This window comes from Corvus kubaryi, unplaced genomic scaffold (assembly GCF_017639235.1).
Source record: "Corvus kubaryi isolate FWS band 111438036 unplaced genomic scaffold, C.kubaryi_AGA036_p1.0 37394, whole genome shotgun sequence".
Lineage (NCBI taxonomy): Eukaryota > Metazoa > Chordata > Aves > Passeriformes > Corvidae > Corvus > Corvus kubaryi.
Window position 1 is genome coordinate 12,236,745 of NW_024581133.1, and position 20,323 is coordinate 12,257,067.

General features: G+C 57.2%; 1 protein-coding gene across 1 annotated transcript in view; it reads left to right on the plus strand.

Moving 5' to 3' along the window:
• Positions 1-7: 7 nt before the first annotated feature.
• The window catches only part of ADAMTS7 (ADAM metallopeptidase with thrombospondin type 1 motif 7), a gene marked incomplete at its 5' end in the record, with an annotated part of 34,136 nt that continues 13,820 nt past the window's right edge, over positions 8-20,323 (plus strand). The window contains 18 exons of the mRNA XM_042039593.1: positions 8-65; positions 840-1,192; positions 2,083-2,254; positions 4,157-4,353; positions 5,383-5,466; positions 6,064-6,188; positions 7,210-7,359; positions 7,985-8,128; positions 11,586-11,730; positions 11,887-11,979; positions 12,565-12,710; positions 14,127-14,296; positions 14,512-14,645; positions 15,060-15,180; positions 15,503-15,747; positions 16,951-17,092; positions 18,529-18,655; positions 19,054-19,267. Of these exons, the coding sequence (XP_041895527.1) occupies positions 8-65; positions 840-1,192; positions 2,083-2,254; positions 4,157-4,353; positions 5,383-5,466; positions 6,064-6,188; positions 7,210-7,359; positions 7,985-8,128; positions 11,586-11,730; positions 11,887-11,979; positions 12,565-12,710; positions 14,127-14,296; positions 14,512-14,645; positions 15,060-15,180; positions 15,503-15,747; positions 16,951-17,092; positions 18,529-18,655; positions 19,054-19,267 (2,820 nt within the window). The remainder of the gene's footprint in view (positions 66-839; positions 1,193-2,082; positions 2,255-4,156; positions 4,354-5,382; positions 5,467-6,063; positions 6,189-7,209; positions 7,360-7,984; positions 8,129-11,585; positions 11,731-11,886; positions 11,980-12,564; positions 12,711-14,126; positions 14,297-14,511; positions 14,646-15,059; positions 15,181-15,502; positions 15,748-16,950; positions 17,093-18,528; positions 18,656-19,053; positions 19,268-20,323) is intronic.

Sequence of the window (20,323 nt, forward strand, 5' to 3'; positions counted from 1 at the left end):
CCTGCCCCTCGTCCCCGTCGCCGCCGCGCTGGCGCTGGCCGCGGGCGGGGGCGCCGCGGGGACAGGTCCGCGGGGACAGGACGGCGGGGACCGCGGGAGGGGCGCGCGAGGGGTCCGCGGGGATGAGTGCGGGACGTCCGTGGAGCGCGGGGTGTCCGCGGATGTCCGCGGGGCTGAGCGGGATGAGCGCCGGGTGGCCGCGGGGATGCGAGCGGGATGTGCGCGGGGATGCTCGCAGGGCGCTCGGCGGGGCCGGGACCGGACAGCCCGGTGCCCCCGCCGCTGCCGCGCTCGCCCCCCGGGCTGGGCACGGTCGGACGTCGGACCCGGCGGCCCCGGCTCCCCGCGGCCGCAGCGCGGAGCCCTGGCTGGGGAGGCTCCGCGGCGCTCCGTGCCTGGAGGTGCTTTGCCCCCAGAGACGGCGCCCCAACACCGTTTGAAAGTGGGAATTTGGTTTTTTTGGGAGTTTTTTCGTTGTTTGTTTGGGGGTTTTTTTACTGGCAGTCGGAGTTTAACAGCGGGAGTGTGTGCGTGGTAACCGCGGCCAGCCGGGGCAGAGCCGAGCTCCGGAGCTGCCCGAGCCCCCCTCGCCCACCCGCCCCCTAACCCTGACCTTAACCCTGTCCCACGGCAACCCCCAGCCCTGACCGCCCGAGGGCAGGAGGGGCAGGCGGAGTCCCTGCTGTCCCTGCTCCGTGCCGTCCCAGTGGCCACCAGATCCAGCTGGTGTCTGGGTGCCTGAGACCACCGCCACGGGAGTTCGGCATCGAGCGGGGGGAAGGGGTGGGAGAGGAGAGGTGAGGAACCCTGCAGGTAACCACTGCACCCGCTCTTCCCAGAGCCGCCCCCGCCGCGCTCCGGCAGCGACATCGTCCATCCCATCAAAGTCGACGAGAGCGGATCCTTCCTGTCCTATGACTTGTCCCACCGGGCCCTTCACCGGAGGTCTCCTGCCTCCAGGAGCAAGCTTCCTGCGTTCTATGAGCTGCAATACAAAGGGCAACCCCTGAAATTCAACCTGAGCCTGAACAGGCACCTCCTGGCTCCAGGGTTTGTCAGCGAGAGGCGTTTCGGGGGCATCGCCGGCGCCAAGATCCAGCCTCACTCCTACAACTCCTGCCATATGATCGGGGAGGTCCGGAGCCGGGCGCTGCAGGGAGGCCTGGCTGCCCTCAGCACCTGCGATGGCCTGGTGAGTACAGCCCCAATCCTCAAGGAGCCTTAATCCATAAGGCAATAGCAGGAGCTGGGTGAAACCCTTTCTTCTGCCAAAACTGATACCAAAATTCCCAGCAGCAGTAGTCAATGTCTCATCTATAGGTCTGGTGCAGCCATGGGAGAGCTGACTGTAAATTTCCCATGGATTCCAGTGGTTTGGGAACTCTCCGGGGCTGGGTTTACTTGTTTGTGTCCAAATTCCCAAAGAGCAAATCTCTGCCTTTTAGTCCATAAGTGTGGGATTGCAAGGAGCACATCTGGAAACCAGGGGCTCGGAGCTGGAGGTGTTACTGATAGCACAGCCCCGGGGTAGTGAAGCTGCTCGCTGCTTCCTGAACTCTCCACTGCCTTACTCCACTCTAGGTGTTTCCAAAGGCAAAAGTGACCTGGAAGAGTGGCAGTTGGGGGAAAGGGCTTAAAACCTCCTGTGGGTTTGCAGAAATGGCTCCAAATAACTGGTGATGCAGTGCTCATGCTGGTGTCTCTCACTTTGGAGGGAGGACAGCTCCATCAGATCCTCCATGGCTTCCCACTGCCGGAGGGCAGGGATAGGTGGGATATTGGGAAGAATCCTCCCCTGTGAGGGTGCTGAGGCCCTGGCACAGGGTGCCCAGAGAAGCTGTGGCTGCCCCTGGATCCCTGGAAGTGTCCAAGGCCGTGTTGGGCACTGGGACTTGGAGCAGACTGGGATAGTGGAAGGTGTCCCTGCCCACGGCAGGGCTGGCACTGGATGGGCTTTAAGGTCCCTCCTCACCCAAACCATTCCATGATCCTGTGATTCTGTGATCACTCCCAGTCCCAGGTTCCTCAGGGAGAGCTGGGGTGCAGGTGGCCTCACGGTGCTGCTTTGTGTCTCCCTGCCAGAAAGGTGTGTTTCAGCTCACGAATGAGGACTATTTCATCGAGCCCGTGTCCAGCAGCCCTCGGGAGGAGGGAGCAGCACAGCCCCACAGGATCTACAAGCGCCAGGTGCCCAAGGACAGGGCTGAGCAGGGCAGGAGACCCCCGGCTCCACGGGAATCCTGCGGTGTGCAAGGTACTGTCCCTTCCTCTGGCCTTCTGGCAAAGTTTGTGACACCAGTGACTCAATGGGTGCTGGACCTCAGGCCTCCTGCTCTCATCTGCTGCTCCCAGCCCTGCTGCAGGCGGGGAATGATGTGGGGACAGAGCATTTGCTTTCATTTCCATGAAAACTTTGCTTTTTGACCTGCCAGGGCATTGGACTTTGGGAGTGGAACTCGGTCGCTGCCCCGGGAGTTCCCGGGGTGGGCAGAGTGCATGTGGGTCCTTCCCTGTCCAGAGCAGATGGGTTGGATAAACTCCTAAATCCAAGATTTCAAGTACTGAGGAATTCAGTACATTCCCAGAAACTCATGGGCACGTTACTCCCTGATGTGCTGCACATTTCCTTGAGCTCTCTGCTTTCACAAACTGGGGTTTGTTTCTGTAAGAGGGTTATCTTCAGGCATTCTTCTGATAATTCAAATTAATTATTTAATCTGTGGTAATAATCTTAATGGCTTCTTCTAAGCTTTGAAGTCTGTTCTTGACTCAAGTCCATTCTGGACTTTGAAGTCTGTTCTTGAAAATTATTTTCTCTGGGTATACCATGGCCTGTGTGTAACTCATGTGGATCTCCTCTGTAATCAGAGCTAGCGGGGTGGATGTGCTGTGCATGCCCTGGAGAGGAATCCCAAAGAAATCCCGAAGTCTGTAGGATTTTAGTGACTGCCATCCTCTCACTGAGCTCTGCTGTGCTGCTGGTTTGCTTTGCCCCACAACAGGCAGATACTGCTGGTGTTGTTTTGCTCCTGTCAATACATGGGGCCACCTGTGTGCACAGCTGGGCGAGTGTTGGACAGGGATCATCCCAGAGGGAAATGCCACAGGAGCCCCCCGGGACCCCAGGGGAACCCCCTGCTCTGCAGCAGCCTCACGTCGTGGCTGGGAGCTCAGCAGCCAAGGACACAATGGGAATGAGCTCCAAGGAAGCTGCTGCAATTAAACTGTCACAGTGGTATTAGCAATTCATCAAGTGGTCCAGATAGTTGGGATTTTTCATGCTAGGGGATAAAACGCCCTTTCACAGCTAACGTTCAGTACAGCCCAGAAAATGTAGGAGTCCATTGTTAGGGAAGTGAGGCTGAGCCCTCCGAAACCGGCCATGAAAGCGATTCCCACTGTGTGGGATGAGGTTTGTAAAGCCTTCACCCAGCTTGGGGCTGACCCTGACCTTGTTCTTGGAGCCACGTCACAGAAAAAGTCCCCGCTGGAGAATTCCCAGTTGCTGGTGTGCGTGAGGAGTGGCCGAGCTCTCCTCCGCCTCCGGACTCCGCTCAGCCCAGTGAACATTCCCATTGTTTCCCCTTGGGAAGGCGCAGTCCGGTCTCTGTGTGCCTGAGGGAGTCTCTGTGCTGGCCTGCAGTGTCTCGGCTTGCCCAGGACTCTGGCACTTGTGGGATTTGGCTCCAGTCACCAGTCCGGCTTTGGGGGCACAGAGTTTATTGTGATGGGAACTGTCCCTTCCTGAAAATACGCATTTGGGATGATCCAAAATGTTGAGCCACCAGGGTTTTTCTCAGGTTGTTTCTCAAGCATCTCTGCAGGGTCTGTAAATTCCTGTGCCAGTACAAACGCTAATACTGCTCTGGGAGAGTTCCTCGTTCCTTGTGCAATATTGCAAACCCTCTTCTGGTCAAAGAAATTACTTTGAATGCTTTGTTTATTTTTTTTGTGTCATGCTCATGTGCAGCAGACTGAGCTCAGAGTCCTTTGGAACAGAGCACAGCAAAATGCACACGAGTTATTGAGTTATGGGTCTAAGTGTGGAGCCTTCTCCACATCAAAGGTGATTCCCGTGAATTAAAAAAGATATTTTGTCAAAGTTGCAAGCATTTTATCAAGGAAAAAAGTCCTTTTTTCCCCTTAAATCCCTCAGAATCTCAGGAAAGCCTGGAGAGGTCTGAGAGGCGCAGGGAAAGGTGGGAGCAGAAGCAGCACAGGAGGAGAAGGATCAAGCAGCGCTCCATCAGCAGGGAGAAGTGGGTGGAGACGCTGGTGGTGGCAGACACCAAGATGGTGGAGTTCCACGGCAGTGACAACATCGAGAAGTACGTGCTGACCGTCATGAACATGGTGAGTGCTGGGCCCTGCGGGGCTGGGACGCAGGGAGCCACGGAACCGTGGAATGCTTTGGGTGGGGAGAGACTCAAAGCTCATCCAGGTGCACCCCTGATGTGGGGCAGCGTCACCTCCCACAGGCCAGGTGGCTGCAAGCCCTGTCCATCCCCTGCCCCATCCCGTTCAAGGGATGGGACAGCCACAGTCTCCCTGCATCAAAGACCCCAGGGCTTGCCAGGAGTGATCCCTGGTGGAACCTTGGCAAAACCCCACCAGCAGGTTGTTCCCACCCTGCCCTCGCCATTGCTGCTGTGCCCAGTGCCCCAGCCCCACAGGGGATGGGCAGGTGGCAGCAAACTTGATGCCAAAACCTCCCTGCAGGCAGGAACAGCTCAGCCAAGGCCATTTCACCTTCCTCTGGGGCTTGAGGGCTGTTCCCTTGTCCTTCCCTCCTGGGGATGGGGGACATGGCCTCCCAGGGAGGTGCCAGAGAGGACAGCTGAGGGAAGGAGAGCCAGGTTGTGGTGGTCTCCACTGGGAATCTGGGGGGGCTTTGCTGGCACCATGAAACAAGCAGATAAGTCTGGGGGAGGTGGCTCAGTCTGTCCCTCTGCTGCTGCCGAGGTTGCACCTCTGCATTCCAGAGGAGAGCTTTGGTTGATGCCAGGAAAGGGTGAGATTGGGCAGAGGACCTCAGGTAACATCCCTGGATTTCTGGGGGGTGGTGAAGGCACCCAGAGAGCACTGAATTCCTTTGAGATGTTAAACACATCCGTTAGGAGTGAGAGCAGAGGGGTTCCCCAGGCGTTTCTGACTGAGTTCCAGTGTCTACACAGATCGTATCGAGTGTAAATGGATTTCATGGCAGGCCTCACTCTAGGCCCGTGTCTGTTCTTGTCTCCCATGTGGGGAATTCCCGAGATGTTGTCAACAACCTGCAGCAGCTTCCCCTGGAGCTGCTGTTCCTGCAGCTGGAGGTGCCAGCAGCAGTGTCCCGGGCTGCTCTGTGCTCCCAGCTCTGTTCCCATGGCTGTCCCACTGCAGGTGGCGGGGCTGTTCCACCACGCCAGCATCGGGAACCCCATCAACATCGCCATAGTGCGGCTCATCCTGCTGGAGCACGAGGAGGTGAGGGCACAACGGGGACTGAGCCCTGGCAGCCAGGCTGGGATGGGCTGGGAGCTGGTCTGGAAAACCAGGCTCCCTCCTGGGCTGTCCTCGTGGCCTGGCCGAGTGTGTGTGAGAGAAATCCAGGTGACCACGTTTGCCTCCATGTCCTGGCTGGTAGAGCCAGGGGCAGTGTGGGCAGAGGAGCTGCAGAGTCTGGTTTCTGGGGTGGTTTATGATAACACAGTGTCAGTGAGGTGGCAGAGGGCTCTGGGTCACTGCATGGTCATGTCCCAGCTGCTGTGGTGGCTCTGGGGGGCCTGAGGCTGCTCAGGGGCTCCACAGCTGTGTCCTTCACCCTCAGCCAGCACAGGGTGTTTTCCTGCAGTGGTTCTTAACCCCTGTTACTGGATGATTTAATGTTTTGGTTGAATCACAGATGAAAAGAAAGCAGGAAAAGGGCTGTCTTCCCACCCAGCCTACAAGCTATAAACATGGAGCTATTCCATCTGGATGGCAGTCACTCCCAATTTTGCTCTCATGTATCTGGAATCAGACCTCTCCCCTCCCCATCCCAAAATCCAAACAGCTCCGGCAGATTTCCCTTTATGTTGGCAGGAGGACCTGAAGATCTCCCACCATGCAGACAACACCTTGAAAAGCTTCTGCAAGTGGCAGAAGAGCATCAATGTGAAGGGAGACTCCCATCCCCTGCACCACGACGTCGCCGTCCTGCTCACCAGGTGAGGAGCCCACGCGCTGGTTTAGTGCTGTAGGAGCTGCTCTGGCAGCTAAAAACACACCTGGCTGCAGGTGGGGGCAGGCAGGGGAACATCTCCGTGGGAGCTGTTGAAATCTCACTCTCCCTGCCTGGACACATGCATGTAAGATCTGTAATGTGAAATCTGGAGATATTTGGGTCCTGATGGCTGGAACTGCCATGGAAGGTGTAGGGGGGTTGGAATTAGATGATCTTTAGGATTTCTTCCAACCCAAACCATTCCATGAGTCTGTGATTCTATGAACTGGTCTCAAATCTCAGGTTTAAACGTGGACACAGCTCCCAGTTGAGGTTTCCAAAGCAGGTTTTCACTGTGGCCCTGTTGCCAAGCCCCAGAACGGCTGGATCCTCCCAGTAGTTGTACACAGGGATTAATTCTCCTTTTTCCCTCGGAGGCTGGGCTTGGCAGAGGAGCCTCTGGGAAGCCCCTGACCTCCCACGGAGCTGGCAGGAATTCCTGCCTCTGGCCAAGTTTGTGTACCTTGCAGTCAAAGCCTGGTTTGAGGCTTTCAGGCTGCCGTGAGTTTGCTGTTGTGGTGGTTTGGGTGATGATTCACAACCCAGAACAGCTTTATCTTCTCTGGGAAGTTGCTTTGTAGCAGAAATGAGGCACTTCAGGCCTTGTACTTCGATGGAACTGTTCTTCCTGGGTGGCTGGAGCTGCCCTGGAAAACCACAGCACCTCTGGGATGTTTCCCCAGAGCATTGCTTGATTATCCCCAGCATCAGCTTTATTTATACGAAGGAATAAACGTAGCCAGACTGGCCAGCAGCTCCCATTAATCAGGCTTAATAATGAGCTGGGGATAGTGGGAGAGGAAAGGGGAAAGGAAAGGTCATAAACGTTTTCCCTGTGGAAGGATGTTGGATGTCTCCATTCTCACTCCTGTTTGGCCGCTGTCTGTGTGCTGGGTCCTGCCGCCTTCCAACGCCCTCTCTGCTCTGTGTCTGTCTGTCTGTGTGTCCTCGTCCCCTCGGCCAAGGAAGGACATCTGTGCTGCCATGAACAGGCCCTGTGAGACCCTGGGGCTGTCCCACGTGGCCGGGATGTGCCAACCCCACCGGAGCTGCAACATCAACGAGGACACGGGGCTGCCCCTCGCCTTCACCGTGGCCCACGAGCTCGGACACAGGTAACCCTCTTCCTCCTTCTCTTCCTGTGCATGCGCTGTGGGGCTGGAGAAAGCACAGGGGGAAGTTGGGAGACGGTTCCCAAGTGGTTCCTCGCTGGTGCAAACCTTGCCTTGCTCCTTGGGGACTTCATTCCAGAGTTAAGTTCTGGGTTGTCGCAGGTTTAATGAGAGCCACGTAATCCAAGGCAGCCTGGAGAAATTGCACTTGTGTATTGTCCTGTGGTGGTTTGGGAAGGTTTTGGAGCAGGGGTTGCCCATTGAGAAATTTTAAAGTAGGATCTGTCTGTAGTATCAGCGAGAGAATTTTGCTTGTCCCAGTTTCAGTTGAATTTTGACAAGGTCACTTGAACATTGCAGTTCCCAATAGACAGACATCCGTGTGTGGGAAAACACCCACCACTATGATCTTGTTGAGTATTCCTGACTTTTCAGTGGGAAAGCTGAGATAAAAGCACAGGACAAAGTTCAGGGCTGTCAGTAGCACGTCCCCCAGGGCAGATCCCTGCTCCTGTGCCAGGAGCGGGGCCGGGGCCGTGCCCGGTGTCGCGCTGTGCCGGGAGCGGTGGTTGTGGTGGCTGTGGTGGTTGTGGCTCACCTCCCCTCCGTGGGCTGTGCTCTTACACAGTTTTGGGATTCAGCATGATGGAAGCAGCAATGACTGTGAGCCAGTTGGGAAAAGACCTTTCATCATGTCTCCACAGCTCCTGTATGACACGTCCCCACTCACCTGGTCCCGCTGCAGCCGCGAGTACATCACACGCTTCCTCGAGTGAGTGCTTCCTCCTCTTCTTCCTCACTGTGGGGCCTGGGGGGTCAGGGCCAGGGCACGGGGGGATGCTCTTAACTGAGATCGTCTCTCTAAGAGTGTTGGGGGTCTCTTGCCCAGAGCAGCTGTGGCTGCCCCTGCATATCTGGGAGTGTCCAAGGCCAGGTTGGATGGGGCTTGTAGCAGCCTGGGATAGTGAAAAGTGTCCCTGCCCATGGCAGGGGATGGGATGAGATGGGCTTTAAGATCCCTTCCCACCAAACCATTCCATGATTCCGTGAATCCTCCCTCGGTTGCCTCACTGTGCTGTGAAGGGGGGTCAGGAGTGTTTGGGGCAGGCTCAGGGGCTGTGGTTGCAGGGATAAAACCGGAGTGTTTTCCCTGATGCTCTCTGCAGGTTCTGCAGAATCTCTTCGATTCTCTCTGCCTGACATGGGCAAACCAGACCCAGCCAAATTCTTCCCTGCCTTTGTTTATTTTTAGCACCCGTGGCTGATTTTTCAGCCTGTTGTTAGGAAGTTCCGAGGAACACAGCCTGGAGTTTGGTTTGTCAGCCAGTGGCTTGCACTGGAGGAACATTTTCCTCCCTTGCTACGGGAAGGTTTGCAAACAGTGAGGAGCAGCGAGGGGAGAGCTGGGCCAGGGGCCGGCATTCTGTGGCCTGGAGGCTGCCAGGGCTAGGCTCCCCCTCCCAAATCCCAGCCTGGGACATGTGGGCTTGGCCCCGTGCAGGGGGAATTACTGCTGATTTATGGCATTCAGAGGAATGGAGCTTTCCCGCATCCGCAGCACCCCTGGCCCTCTGCTTTTAACCTTCACTTTGGGATGAAGAATTTCCTGCTTGTGATGACCCTGAGCTGCTGCGAGCTGTGATGGGGGAGACAGAGCAGCTGGAAGCTGGGGTTTTGCTCTCTTTGCTCCCCCAGAAGGAGCAGCTCTTCCTTGGGAGCGGCGCAGGGCCCAGCAGGCGTCTGTCACCGGCTGTGACACCCCCGGGCCAGGGGGAGGCCAGGGCCAGCACAGACATGAGCGTGTTATAATGAGATGTTGGCAGGAGAATGGGAAGGAGGGAGCCAGAAAACGGGACCCTGCTGACCTGGGTTTGCTGGATGTGCTTGGAACAGACCTCACGTTTGGAAAAACCACACTCTCAGATGATGGTGATTATTATTTTACACAAGATTATTATTATTTTACAAGCACTGCCAAATGTTTGAGCATCTGAAAGTGATTCCCGGCAGCAGCACGGCCCCAGCCCTGTGGGTCAGCACTGGCTGCAGCTGGGGTTGCAGGGTCAGGGTCTGCCTGGACATGTGGGGGCACTGGGAGAGGTCCCGTCCCTGCTGTGGCAGCAGTGTCCCCAGGGAAGGTGTCCCCTTGCTCAGAGCAGTGTAGGATGCTGGCACAGGGTGGCTGGTGATGCTCCTGCGGTGGGGGGACCCTTCAGTCTTTGCTGTACATCAGACAATCAGATTTTCAGCCTCTTTCCAGTGCTAAAGCTCTTCTTCCATCACCCTCCTCTTCCCAGGGCCTGGGGCCTGCTGCCCTTTCCCTGCCCATGCCACTCCTCTGCCCGTTCCACCAGCTCCGTGTTGTGCAGCTGATTCTTCCAAGCTCCAAGCCTTGCCTTTGTTTTTGCTGAATTCTGTCCTGGCTTTTTTGGACCCTTCCTCCAGTTCTCTGGGAGCTCTTGGAATTTTAATCCTGCTCTCAAATGTATCTGCAGATCCTCTCAGCCTGCTCACAGATGGGGATTTAATCATTGTTCCATCCACTCCATCCTCCAGCTCGTTAAGAAACGGGCTGGAACAGGCAGAGCAGTGCAGGCCCCTGTGTCTTTCCCTGTGGACTGGGATTTACTGCAGATCCCTGAAAGCCAGAGGGAAACTCAGGCCAATTTTTCCCTGCTTGGAGATGTGTTTTGGCCAATGGAACAGACCGGGAGAATGACTGTAAAATATTTAACAAAGAAATAGATTCTGGAAAAGCTGGAAGGCTGAGGCAGATCCCAGTCACCCCCAAACTGGACAGAGACCCCTCCATAAGCTGGGCAGTGCAGGGAGTGCCCCAAGCAGGTCAGAGGAACAGGAGGCTCGGGGCAGTTTGTGGGGGACCTGTGGGGCCCCTGTGCCGGGATGCAAACAGGCAGAGGGTGAAGGGCCCAGAGCAGCACAAGTGTGACACCTGGGGCTCATCCAGGATGAAGTGCTGGAGCCTGGACTTTTTCCAGTAAGGATACCATTCCTTCCATTTTTAGAGAAAACTCTCCAAGTGTAAAGAATGGGATGAGCTTTAAGGCTCCTTCCAACCCAAACCATTCCAGGATTGTTACTTTATGGAAATATGTGCAGAGGTGCCATGCAGTGACCCCCCTGTGTGCCTGACACAGGCTGCACCAGGACCCTGTGTCCAGCTGCCCAGTCCGTGCTCCATCCATCCCAGCTCAGCCCCACATCACCCACAGCGATCCTTCTCTTCCCACTGGGCTGGGAGCAGCAGGATGCTCCTGCTGTTGCGAGTTTGCAAATGGAGACTTTCAAGCCCCTGGGCTGCTGAAAGCAACCCATTTCCTGCTTTTTCCCATAGGGAAATATAAGTATATTGCAGTAAGGATATACATGGGAGTTTAAGGGGCTGTCTCCAGCCAAGGGAGCTGTTTGCAGGTGTCCAGTGTGGAACTTGGTGGGTGGGTTGGGAAAGGGAGGAGGGGGTGCTGGTTCTGCTGGGCATCACCCCAGGCACTGCCAGCACCCCAAAGCAGGAGCTCTCCTGTTTCCAGCCCTTGGTTCCGTGCTGCTGGTTTGGGTTAAAAAGGAATCTCATTTCAAGTTAATTCAGAGCTGTTCCCAATCACAACAAACCCGAGTAATCTGATCCACCACGGCAGCCTTGCCAGAGGCTTGGCCTTGCTGGAAACAAGTTTGTTTAAATCAACACTGGTGACAATTCTGTGTGCGTTTGGGAAGTATCTGAGCAAAAGCAGTTGGAGCAGCGGGATGCACCGCCTGCCTCGGCCGCTCCACTCCCACCTCTGCTCCAAAGAAATCCTGTCCAGCCTGGTTTGAGCACTCCTGGGGTGGCAGTATGGGGATGAGCACGTTTGGCTGCTGATAATCTCCTTTATTCCTGTTAGCAGGGTCTGCAGGGACATTTCTGGAGGTTGTGGGTCCACCGAGACGTTTATGGTTGTTGCCCCTTCTGTCTTTGCCCCTTTGCCTTCCCCATGTCCTGCTATCCCTGGGGGACATGGGGGCATCCCTCTGGGGGGCTCCCACCCTAAAAGATACCCAGAGGTGCCCATCCACACCAGAACAGCTCCAGGGATGGCAGAGCCAGGGTCGTGTCAGTGGGAAATGCTGATTGCTCTCATCATGGGACATTCATCAGCTGCTGTTCCCCCTGGCATCTGCCAGAGGTGTTGGATGCCTGGGGTGACACTGCTGTGACCTGTCTCTTCCAGCCGGGGCTGGGGGCTGTGCCTGGATGACCCCCCAGCCCGGGAGGTGCTGGACTTCCCCTTGGTGCCCCCGGGTGTCCTGTATGATGTGGGCCACCAGTGCCGGCTGCAGTACGGCCCCTACTCCACCTTCTGCGACGACATGGACGTGAGTGGGGTCCCTGGTGGGCAGTGGGCTCTGAGGGGCTCTGGGCTGGGGATTTGCTGGGGCTGTGCTCTCCCTGCCGGAGGGTTGGATCTGGGCTGGAGGGATGGATCTGTGCCGGGATCCACGGCAGGAACCGCGTCCCTCTGCTTCCCACAGAGCGTCTGCAACACGCTGTGGTGCACGGTGGGGAACACGTGTCATTCCAAGCTGGACGCGGCTGTGGACGGCACAGCGTGTGGGGAGAGCAAGGTAACGGGGGGGACACCCCTCCATGGCCTCAGGGCCCCGTGGTCCTGCACACACAGGAGCTGTGCAGGGTCCAGTGCAGGGATGGGCTCATCCTTGCTCTGCCCAAACACCCACTGCTCCCACTGCCCTTAGGGAAGCTTAAAAGTCCTGGGGAAAGTGACTCACTTGGGATTGCTTGAATCAGTTGGGAAGGTGAAACCCACAGTTAATGACGGTGGTGGGAGAGCACAAGGCTCTCCATCTGCTGCCATGGTGGATGGTCATCCCTGGGACCTTCCCCACTGCTGGGGAGGCACCTCTGAGCCCCTCTGGCTCTTCCCTCTGGGCTGACACTGAGCTGTGAATCCCCTTGCTGAGGAGTCTCCATAGAGGTTTGGGTTTGTTGCCTCCCTCAGATCCTCAAACAGCCCAATATCTATGAGTTTCCCATTGCTTGAGGAGCTCCAGGCTCTGGCAGAGCCCAGCTGACCCCAGGCACCTCCATGCAAGCGAAGCATGGATTTCCACAGGACAATCTGTGTGCTGCACCTCAGTGCTCCCCATCCTTAACCTTGTGTTCTCCCCTTGCTGCCTGTCCCCCCGCAGTGGTGCTTCAATGGCGAGTGCGTTCCCGTGGGATACCGGCCCGAGGCCATCGACGGCGGCTGGAGCTCCTGGAGCTCCTGGGCCTCCTGTTCCCGCAGCTGTGGTGCAGGAGTGCAGAGTGCTGAGAGGCACTGCAGCCACCCCACGTAAGCCAGCCCTCACCCTGGGGCTGCCCACACCCCCAGGACACCAGTCAGGAGTCACAGAACCCTGGGATGGTTTGGGTTGGAAGGGACCTTATTCCATCGCCTGCCCTGGGAGCGTTGCAGTGTGACTCGAACAAAGGGCAGAGACTCCACACTCGGAGATGTAAAACATATGCAGTGTCCTTTAGTGACAGAACAGCAAACCAGGCATTCTTAGAGCCTGATTCAGAGTTGTTTTGAAAAATCCTGCTGCAGTTTATCACCCTGCTGCATTCCATGAGCCAGTGCTGGCTCCCGCCTGCAAGTGTCCGGGCACTGCTGGAGGAGCTGCCATCTCCATCCCAGGATTTCTGGGCTGACCCATCTGCTCCCCAGATGTCCCCTTGGTCACCGAATCACTGTTGCACTGGATTCAGCCAAAACCCCCGGCTTGCCCTGGTGTCAGAGCACCCTGGGATGGGGAGGAAAAGGGCTTTGTAGTGATGTTCCAGGGGAATAATTTTTACATGGCGTGGGGAGCTCTGGCAACCACAGGACTGAGCTTCTGATGTGCCCAGACACGTGTTGTGCCCATCCTCTTCCTCGGGTGACTTTGGCACGTGCTGTTGGGCTCTTGAGGGAAGTGCTCTGTCATCTCGGTCCCGCATCAAGACCTGGATTTGTGTTTGACATAAACTGTGGCAGAGGTGCCGTGGTTTATGGAGTTTTGGAGTGTTCCAAACACAGCTGTGGACAGGCAGGAGAGCAAACACTGGGAATTTCCCAGGCATTTGTTTGCTTTGGCCACTGGAGGTAAATCTTTAGCTTTGTGCTTGGGATGAAGTGAGAAAATGTGTGCTGGGCATCCCCCCCTTCCACAGCCATTCGCTCAGGGCAGGGCATGTAAACACAGCCCTAAAATAATCATTAGCTTCATTCTCTTCAGCAAAGTGTGCCCAGGAGAAGGAATTTTCATGAGGTCACTGGGACATGGGCCATGGAGAGTAGCGTGACCAAAGGAAAAGGCAGCGTGGCGGGAGATGGTGGCTGTGTTGTGAGGGTCTGCTGGCATCTGAGAAAAAATTGTTGACGCTTCTCAAGTCTCTCTTGCTTTAAAAAGTCCAGTGTCAGCTTTGCCATTCCCTGGGGCAGTAGAGGAGCAGAGTCAAGAGGACACCCGGGATGGGATGGGATGGGATGGGATGGGATGGGATGGGATGGGGAGCAGCTCCTCCGGAGCAGCTGCAGGATGGGCACCAGGCTGGACAGGGCTTGGAGGAACCTGGTCTGTGGAAGGTGTCCCTGCCCATGGCAGGGGGTGGAACAGGATTGGCTTTAAGGTCCCTTCCAACCCAAACCATTCTGGGATTCTCTGATTCTCAAATCTCTTTCACTCCAAGCCCTTCTGTGACTCCTGTTTTTCCCTGCCATGGACAGGCCGAAGTACGGGGGCCGGTACTGCCTAGGGGAGCGGAAGCGGTTCCGGATCTGCAACGTGAAGCGCTGTCCCCCGGACAAGCCCTCCTTCCGCCAGGTCCAGTGCAGCCACTTCAACCCCATGCTCTACAAAGGGAAGCTCTACAAGTGGACGCCGGTGCCCAACAACAGTGAGTGGAGGGCAGAGACCTCAAACCTGGAAATGCTTGGACGTGGTCCCGCAAACGGCTGGAGTTGGCTGTTTGTGTCCCAGCGTTGTCTTGCAGCCTGTTCGTGCTGTATTTTGTGTTTTACACTGTGGCTGGGCTTGCAGGGTTGATTTGTGTTTTCGGAGATGGGCCCGGGTGCTGGGGTTGAGTCTGTGCCTGCTGTGCCTGTTCCCCAGTTAACCCCTGCGAGCTGCACTGCCGGCCCGAGCACGAGTACTTTGCGGAGAAGCTGCGGGACGCGGTGGTGGACGGGACGCCCTGCTACGACAGCGACGCCAGCCGCGACGTCTGCATCAACGGCATCTGCAAGGTGGGGCCTCGGGGGGAGACAGGGACACCCCGGGCCTGGGAGAACACGGGTGGGGGCAGGATGCACCTGTGGGTGCTCAGCGTCCCCTCCCTCCCATGCTGAGCCCACTCTTTTTGCCATTCCCCATTCGGGAGGTGTTCCTGATTCCCATGGGGTGTGTGGTATGGGCTGTGTCAGCCTCTGTGCTGGCCTCAAGGAGACAGAGCACCCAGGCCAGGCTGGATGGGGCTTGGAGCAGCCTGGTCTAGGGCAAGGTGTTCCTGCCCGTGGCAGGAGGGCTGGAACTGGATTGTCTTTGATGTCCCTTCCAACTCAAACTATCCCATGATTCTATAAATCCTTTGGAGACAGTGCAGTCGGTGCTGTGAATGATGTGGGAGATGCCGGTGTGGGGCTGACGGGGCTCTCTTGCAGAACGTGGGCTGTGACTACGAGATCGACTCGCACGCGGTGGAGGATCGGTGTGGGGTCTGCCACGGGGATGGCTCCACCTGCCACACCGTCCACAAGACCTTCGAGGACAGCGAGGGGCTGGGTAAGGGCACCTCCTGCTGCACCCAGAACACCGTGTGGCTGGGCCAGCACAGCTGGGCTGCTGCTGCTGCTCCTCCTTTGGAGGGGGAGTTTAATTCCAACTTGCCGATTTTTTGGGGCTAAGACTGCAGGGAACTCAGGTGGGCTCAGGGCAAGGGAGGGTTTGGTGCCCACTGGTGCCTTACAGAGGTGTAAGGATTGGCAGAATGCTGGCACCCGGGGGACACAGCACCCACCCAGGGGACACTGGCACCCACTCAAGGACAAAAATCATCTCAGACACCTCTGACTCCACCAAGACCAACGCCTGGTTCCATTCCCAGGTTATGTTGACATCGGGATTATCCCCGTGGGAGCCCGGGAGATCCAGATTGAAGAAGTGGCAGAAGCCGGGAATTTCCTGGCGCTGCGGAGCGAGGACCCGGAGAAGTATTTCCTGAACGGCGGCTGGACCATCCAGTGGAACGGGGACTACAGGGTGGCAGGGACCACCTTCACCTACAAGAGGACGGGGAACTGGGAGAACCTCACCTCCCCAGGGCCCACCGTGGAGCCTGTGTGGATCCAGGTACGATGGATCCTGCCTTCCTTGTGGGGCTGAGCTGCCGTGGTCCCTCATGGCCCCTCCCTGCATCCAGGGGATGGGCTCGGCACCTCCTCGAGGTGTGTTTCTCTGGGAGCCAACGCTGGAGCAGCCAAGCACGTGCTGCTGGCCCGGGGAGTGTTTCCAGCCCACACCACTTCCAGCTGAGCCTCATCCCCTTTGCAGCATTCTGCAAAATATTTACACAGGAGAGGGAGAGAAGAGAAAGAGCCGTTTCCTGAGGCCTTTCCCCTATCTTATCAAGAGCAGGGAAAGAACCCCCAGTGCTTCTGGCTGGGCCGGACAGTCAGGAGTGAGGGAGCTGCCAGTTCATGCAAAAGCTGTTGGGAGTCAGTATCCTTGTGACTGAGGCCAAGCCTTCCTCTGGAGAAACCAGTGGGAATCATCCCACAGATGATGGCACAGCTGGCACCAGGCTGAAATCCCTCGTGGTGCCAGGTGTGGTGCAGAGGTGGTGATGGCCACGGAGCTGCCCTGGACCCCCAGGATCCCCCTGCCCCGGCAGTGACGACCCAGCCTGATGCACCCCCCAGAGCATCCCCAGCTTTGCACGGGTTCGCCCAGAGCTCAGACACCCTGAGCAGCCAAAATCTCCTTCTGCCTTTCCTTCAGCAGCAGCTCAGGGTGGGATGTGAATGGGATCCTGGGCCGGCTGCTGCCAAGGGTTGCTGTTAATGGGAACACTGGCGTGCTCGGCACCCACAAATCACTTTCTGGGATTCATAACCTAATTAAAACCTTTGGACAAGAATGTTTCGATACTCGTGGAGAGGTTTTGGAAAGACGCCCTGGCTCCCGCCAAAGCTCCAAGAACAACAAAGCTTTGGCAACAAAGGGAGTGCTTAGGCTAAGAAAAACAGGGATGAACTCCCAGCCCTCGCGAGCGCGGGTGTGGGAGGCGCTTTGAGCAGGACTTGTGTCAACCACAGCAGCAGCCGGAGCCCGTTTGGAGTGGGAAACAATTTAGGAAATTCCACCCATGGGCAGGGACACCTTCCACAGACTGGGTTACTCCAAGTCACATCCAGCCCTGGTGTGGAGCTGGGCACAGGGTCACGTCCTTCTGGCCGTGCTGGGTGGGTCCTTCTCTCCTGAGAAGCCCCCGGGGCAATGCCACCCCCCACTGCCCTGCCTGGCCACCCCCTGACTGTCCCCTGTGCCCCCCAGCTGCTGTTCCAGGAGACCAACCCTGGAGTAAGGTACCAGTACACGATCCAGCGCCCGGCTGACAGCGAGAACGAGATTGAGCAGCCCGAGTTCCTCTGGCGCTTTGGCTCCTGGACCACCTGCACGGCCACCTGTGGGACAGGTGAGTGCAGCCGCACGGGACACCCACTCTGAGCAGTGGAGCATCCCTGGGGAGCCTTAGAAATTCCTGGGTCTTGGGTTTCACGAGGTCTTAGGGGAAGAAAAAAGCGACATCTGCTGAGGTCACGGCTCCGGTGCCCCAGTGGCACTCACTATGAACCCCAGGGCTCTATTGGCGCTTTGCTCCCAGCTTGGTGTCCTGTTACCCGGCAGGGGATGGAGACAAAAGACCTTTAGAGAAATCAGGGAGTGTGGAAGGGCTGGTCTCCTGCCTGGCTGGGCCTCTCCAGGGGGGAGAATATCCAGGGTTTTACAGAGAGCGCTGGGGTCCCATACGGTGTGTGTGGGTGGGTGTTTGCTTCCCCCTGTCATGCCCCACTGCACTGCTGGCTGGGTATCCCAGGGTCCCCAGGGCAGCTTTTGGGGCAGCTGGTGCAGAGGGACATTTCTGGAACTCTGCCAGGGGAGGCTGGGACCAACAAGTACTTCCTCGAGAGCAGCTGGCACTGGAAAAAAGGGGAATTCAAGGACACTCGTGCTTTCTAGGTAGCACAGAGTGCCAGGACATGGGCTTAATTTAAAACCAGCTTTCCTTTGTATGATTTGAGTGCTTGGCTTCCAGAACAGAAGGGAAATAGAGGAGTGAATCAGGCAGGAGTCAGGTGAGGGTGAGTAGCTGGAGGAGGCCTGAGCCCCTCTTCCTGCACTGAGTGATGGCGTGAGCTGAGACGTGGATTTGGGAGAGCTCACACTGAGCCTCTGGTGAGTCCCAGGGCCCTGTAAGCTCCCAAGTGCTTGAGCCAGAGCCCAGCTCAGCAGCTTCAGCAGGGTTCTGTCAGTCTCAGCTGAGCTCGTGGTGACAGCTCTCCATGTCACAGGTCAAGTACGTGTTACAGAAACAGGGACAGAAGCCGGAGCGAGACAGTGTGGTGAGGTCACCCTTAAAAACCCCTGTGAGCAGACTGGGGACACGAGGCTTTGGCCAGTGATTTATCCCTAGGCTGGGCTGGGGCAGGGCTGCCCAAAGAGCTGGGTGCTGCCCCTTGGCTCCCCACAGCCCCCAGAACTCCCAGTGCACACAGTCTCCGGTGGCTGGGTGTGACTCTGGGCAGTGGTGCCAGGACGGTGCAGCTCTGTGGCTGCAGCACCTCCAGCTGCCATCCTGCCCCAGCTGCACCGGTGCCATGGGGCTCCGTGAGGGTGTCACACCCTCAACACAAATCAACTTGCAGATTCAAGTGGTGGTTTCATTTTATTTCCCCTGTTTTGGTGGCTCAGGCTCACCAAGAACCTCCTGCCACCTTCTGCCAGAGGGTGCTGGGTGGTTCAGTTCGGTTTCCAAAGCCGAGCTGGTGCCTGTGTGGTGTCAGAGCCCTCAGGGCTGTCAGTGTCCTGTCGGTGCCCCTGAGGTGCCCTCAGTGTCCATCCTGCCCGCAGGGGTGCAGCGGCAGGTCGTGCACTGCGTGGAGAGGCTGGCGGGCCTGGTGGAGGAGCGGTTCTGCGACGCGCTCACCCGCCCCGATGACCAGCAGCGCACCTGCAGCGAGGAGCCCTGCCCGGCCAGGTGCGACCCCACCCTGCTCCTCCCCTCTCCCTCACGCTGGGGATGGGTCCCAGGCCTTGTTGGTCCATGACAGCATCCCTGGCATTGCCTGACTGCTGCAGGGCATTGCCCACCTGCAGGCTGAGCCTCACGGGAGCTCCTATCCTGGCAGGATGCTCCCCTCTGCGTCTGTGCACATAACCCTGGCAGAGCTCGGGGACTGTCCCATCCCTGACCCTCTGTCTGGGCTCCCAGACCTTGGACTGACACATCTGGGATCCTCCTTTCCCCATGGCCCCACGTGACAAGCAATGGGATGGATCCTGCTGCGCAGCCACTTGCTCTGGCTGAGATCTTTCCCTTTCCCCTTTTCTCTTTCCCCTTTTCCCCTTTCCCCCTTCCCAATTCCCTCTCTGCAGGTGGTGGGTGGGGGAGTGGCAGAAGTGCTCGGCCACGTGCGGCCGGGCAGGGCTGATGAAGAGGACGGTGCTATGCATCCAGAGTGTGGGGCTGGACGAGCAGAGGGCCCTGCAGCCAGCGGACTGCCAGCACCTCGCCAAGCCGGATACCACCGCACCCTGTCACCCAGAGGTCCCCTGTCCCTCCCAGTGGGCTGTGGGGAACTGGTCCGAGGTGAGAGAGAGCGTCGGGGAGGTCCCATTGTCTTGCAAAGTGGTGGGAGCTGGGGACAGGTGCCCCCAGACACCCCAGCCTGCCCAAGAGCGATGGGTGTGCTCCTGGTCACAGAAGATCCATGGATGAGTCTGTGTGGGCTCAGCAGCTCCCATGGACAGGAATTCCATTGCTCGGAGAGGCCTCAGAGTGAGGAAGGAGCGTTGGGCATTTTAACTCTGCCCCATCTCTGAGCTTTGCAGCTCCCTCACACGGGGTGAGGGCCACACTCTGGGCTTGGCACAAGGAGGGCAGAAATGAGGTTTTCAACTAGACATGGCTTGGAACAGCCTGGTGGAGTGGAAGGTGTCCCTGCCCATGGCAGGGAGTAGAAGTGGATGATCTTCAAGGTCCTTTCCAACCCAAACCATTCCATGGGGTGATTAATGGTGACACTCTGTGTAACCTTGATTTATTTTTGTGTTTCTGTGAATCAGCTTAACCACAGGCTGAGGGTTTCAACCAGAAAATTATAACTCCTAATTTAAGCAGCCGTTCCAAAAGTGTTCAGAGTGAAGACAAATATCAGGAGAGAAAAGAGAGAGCCTGGGAACAGAGCTTGTTGCTAAGGAACAAATGGAGTCAAATGTGAACGGAGAATTTGAAGGCTAGATGAGAGCAAGTTGCAATTATTTTTCTAGGGGCCCACAAAAGCCACAATTAAGGGCTGAGAAAGATGGATGCAATGGTTTAACAGGAAAATTATGGCTTGTTGGTGGGTCAGTGCTGGGCAGGGCCAGCCCCAGCCCTCACAGTCGTCCTCTGTGGTGCTGGCACCAATGGATTTGTGAGCCCAAGAGAAATGTGGTTGGGATTTTGAGGTTCTGTAATTTTTCTGTCCTTTAATTTAAAGGGAGAGCCCTCTTTCTTTTCCATTTCCACCACCACTACAAGTAGGGGAATTGGAGGGGCTTGGAAGCCAGAACCGTGGTCCTTCTGTCAGCAGTACCAGCAGGGTGGGGCACCTTTGTCCGTGCAGAGCCCAGGCAGGACACGTGCCCATCCAGCACCGGAGCA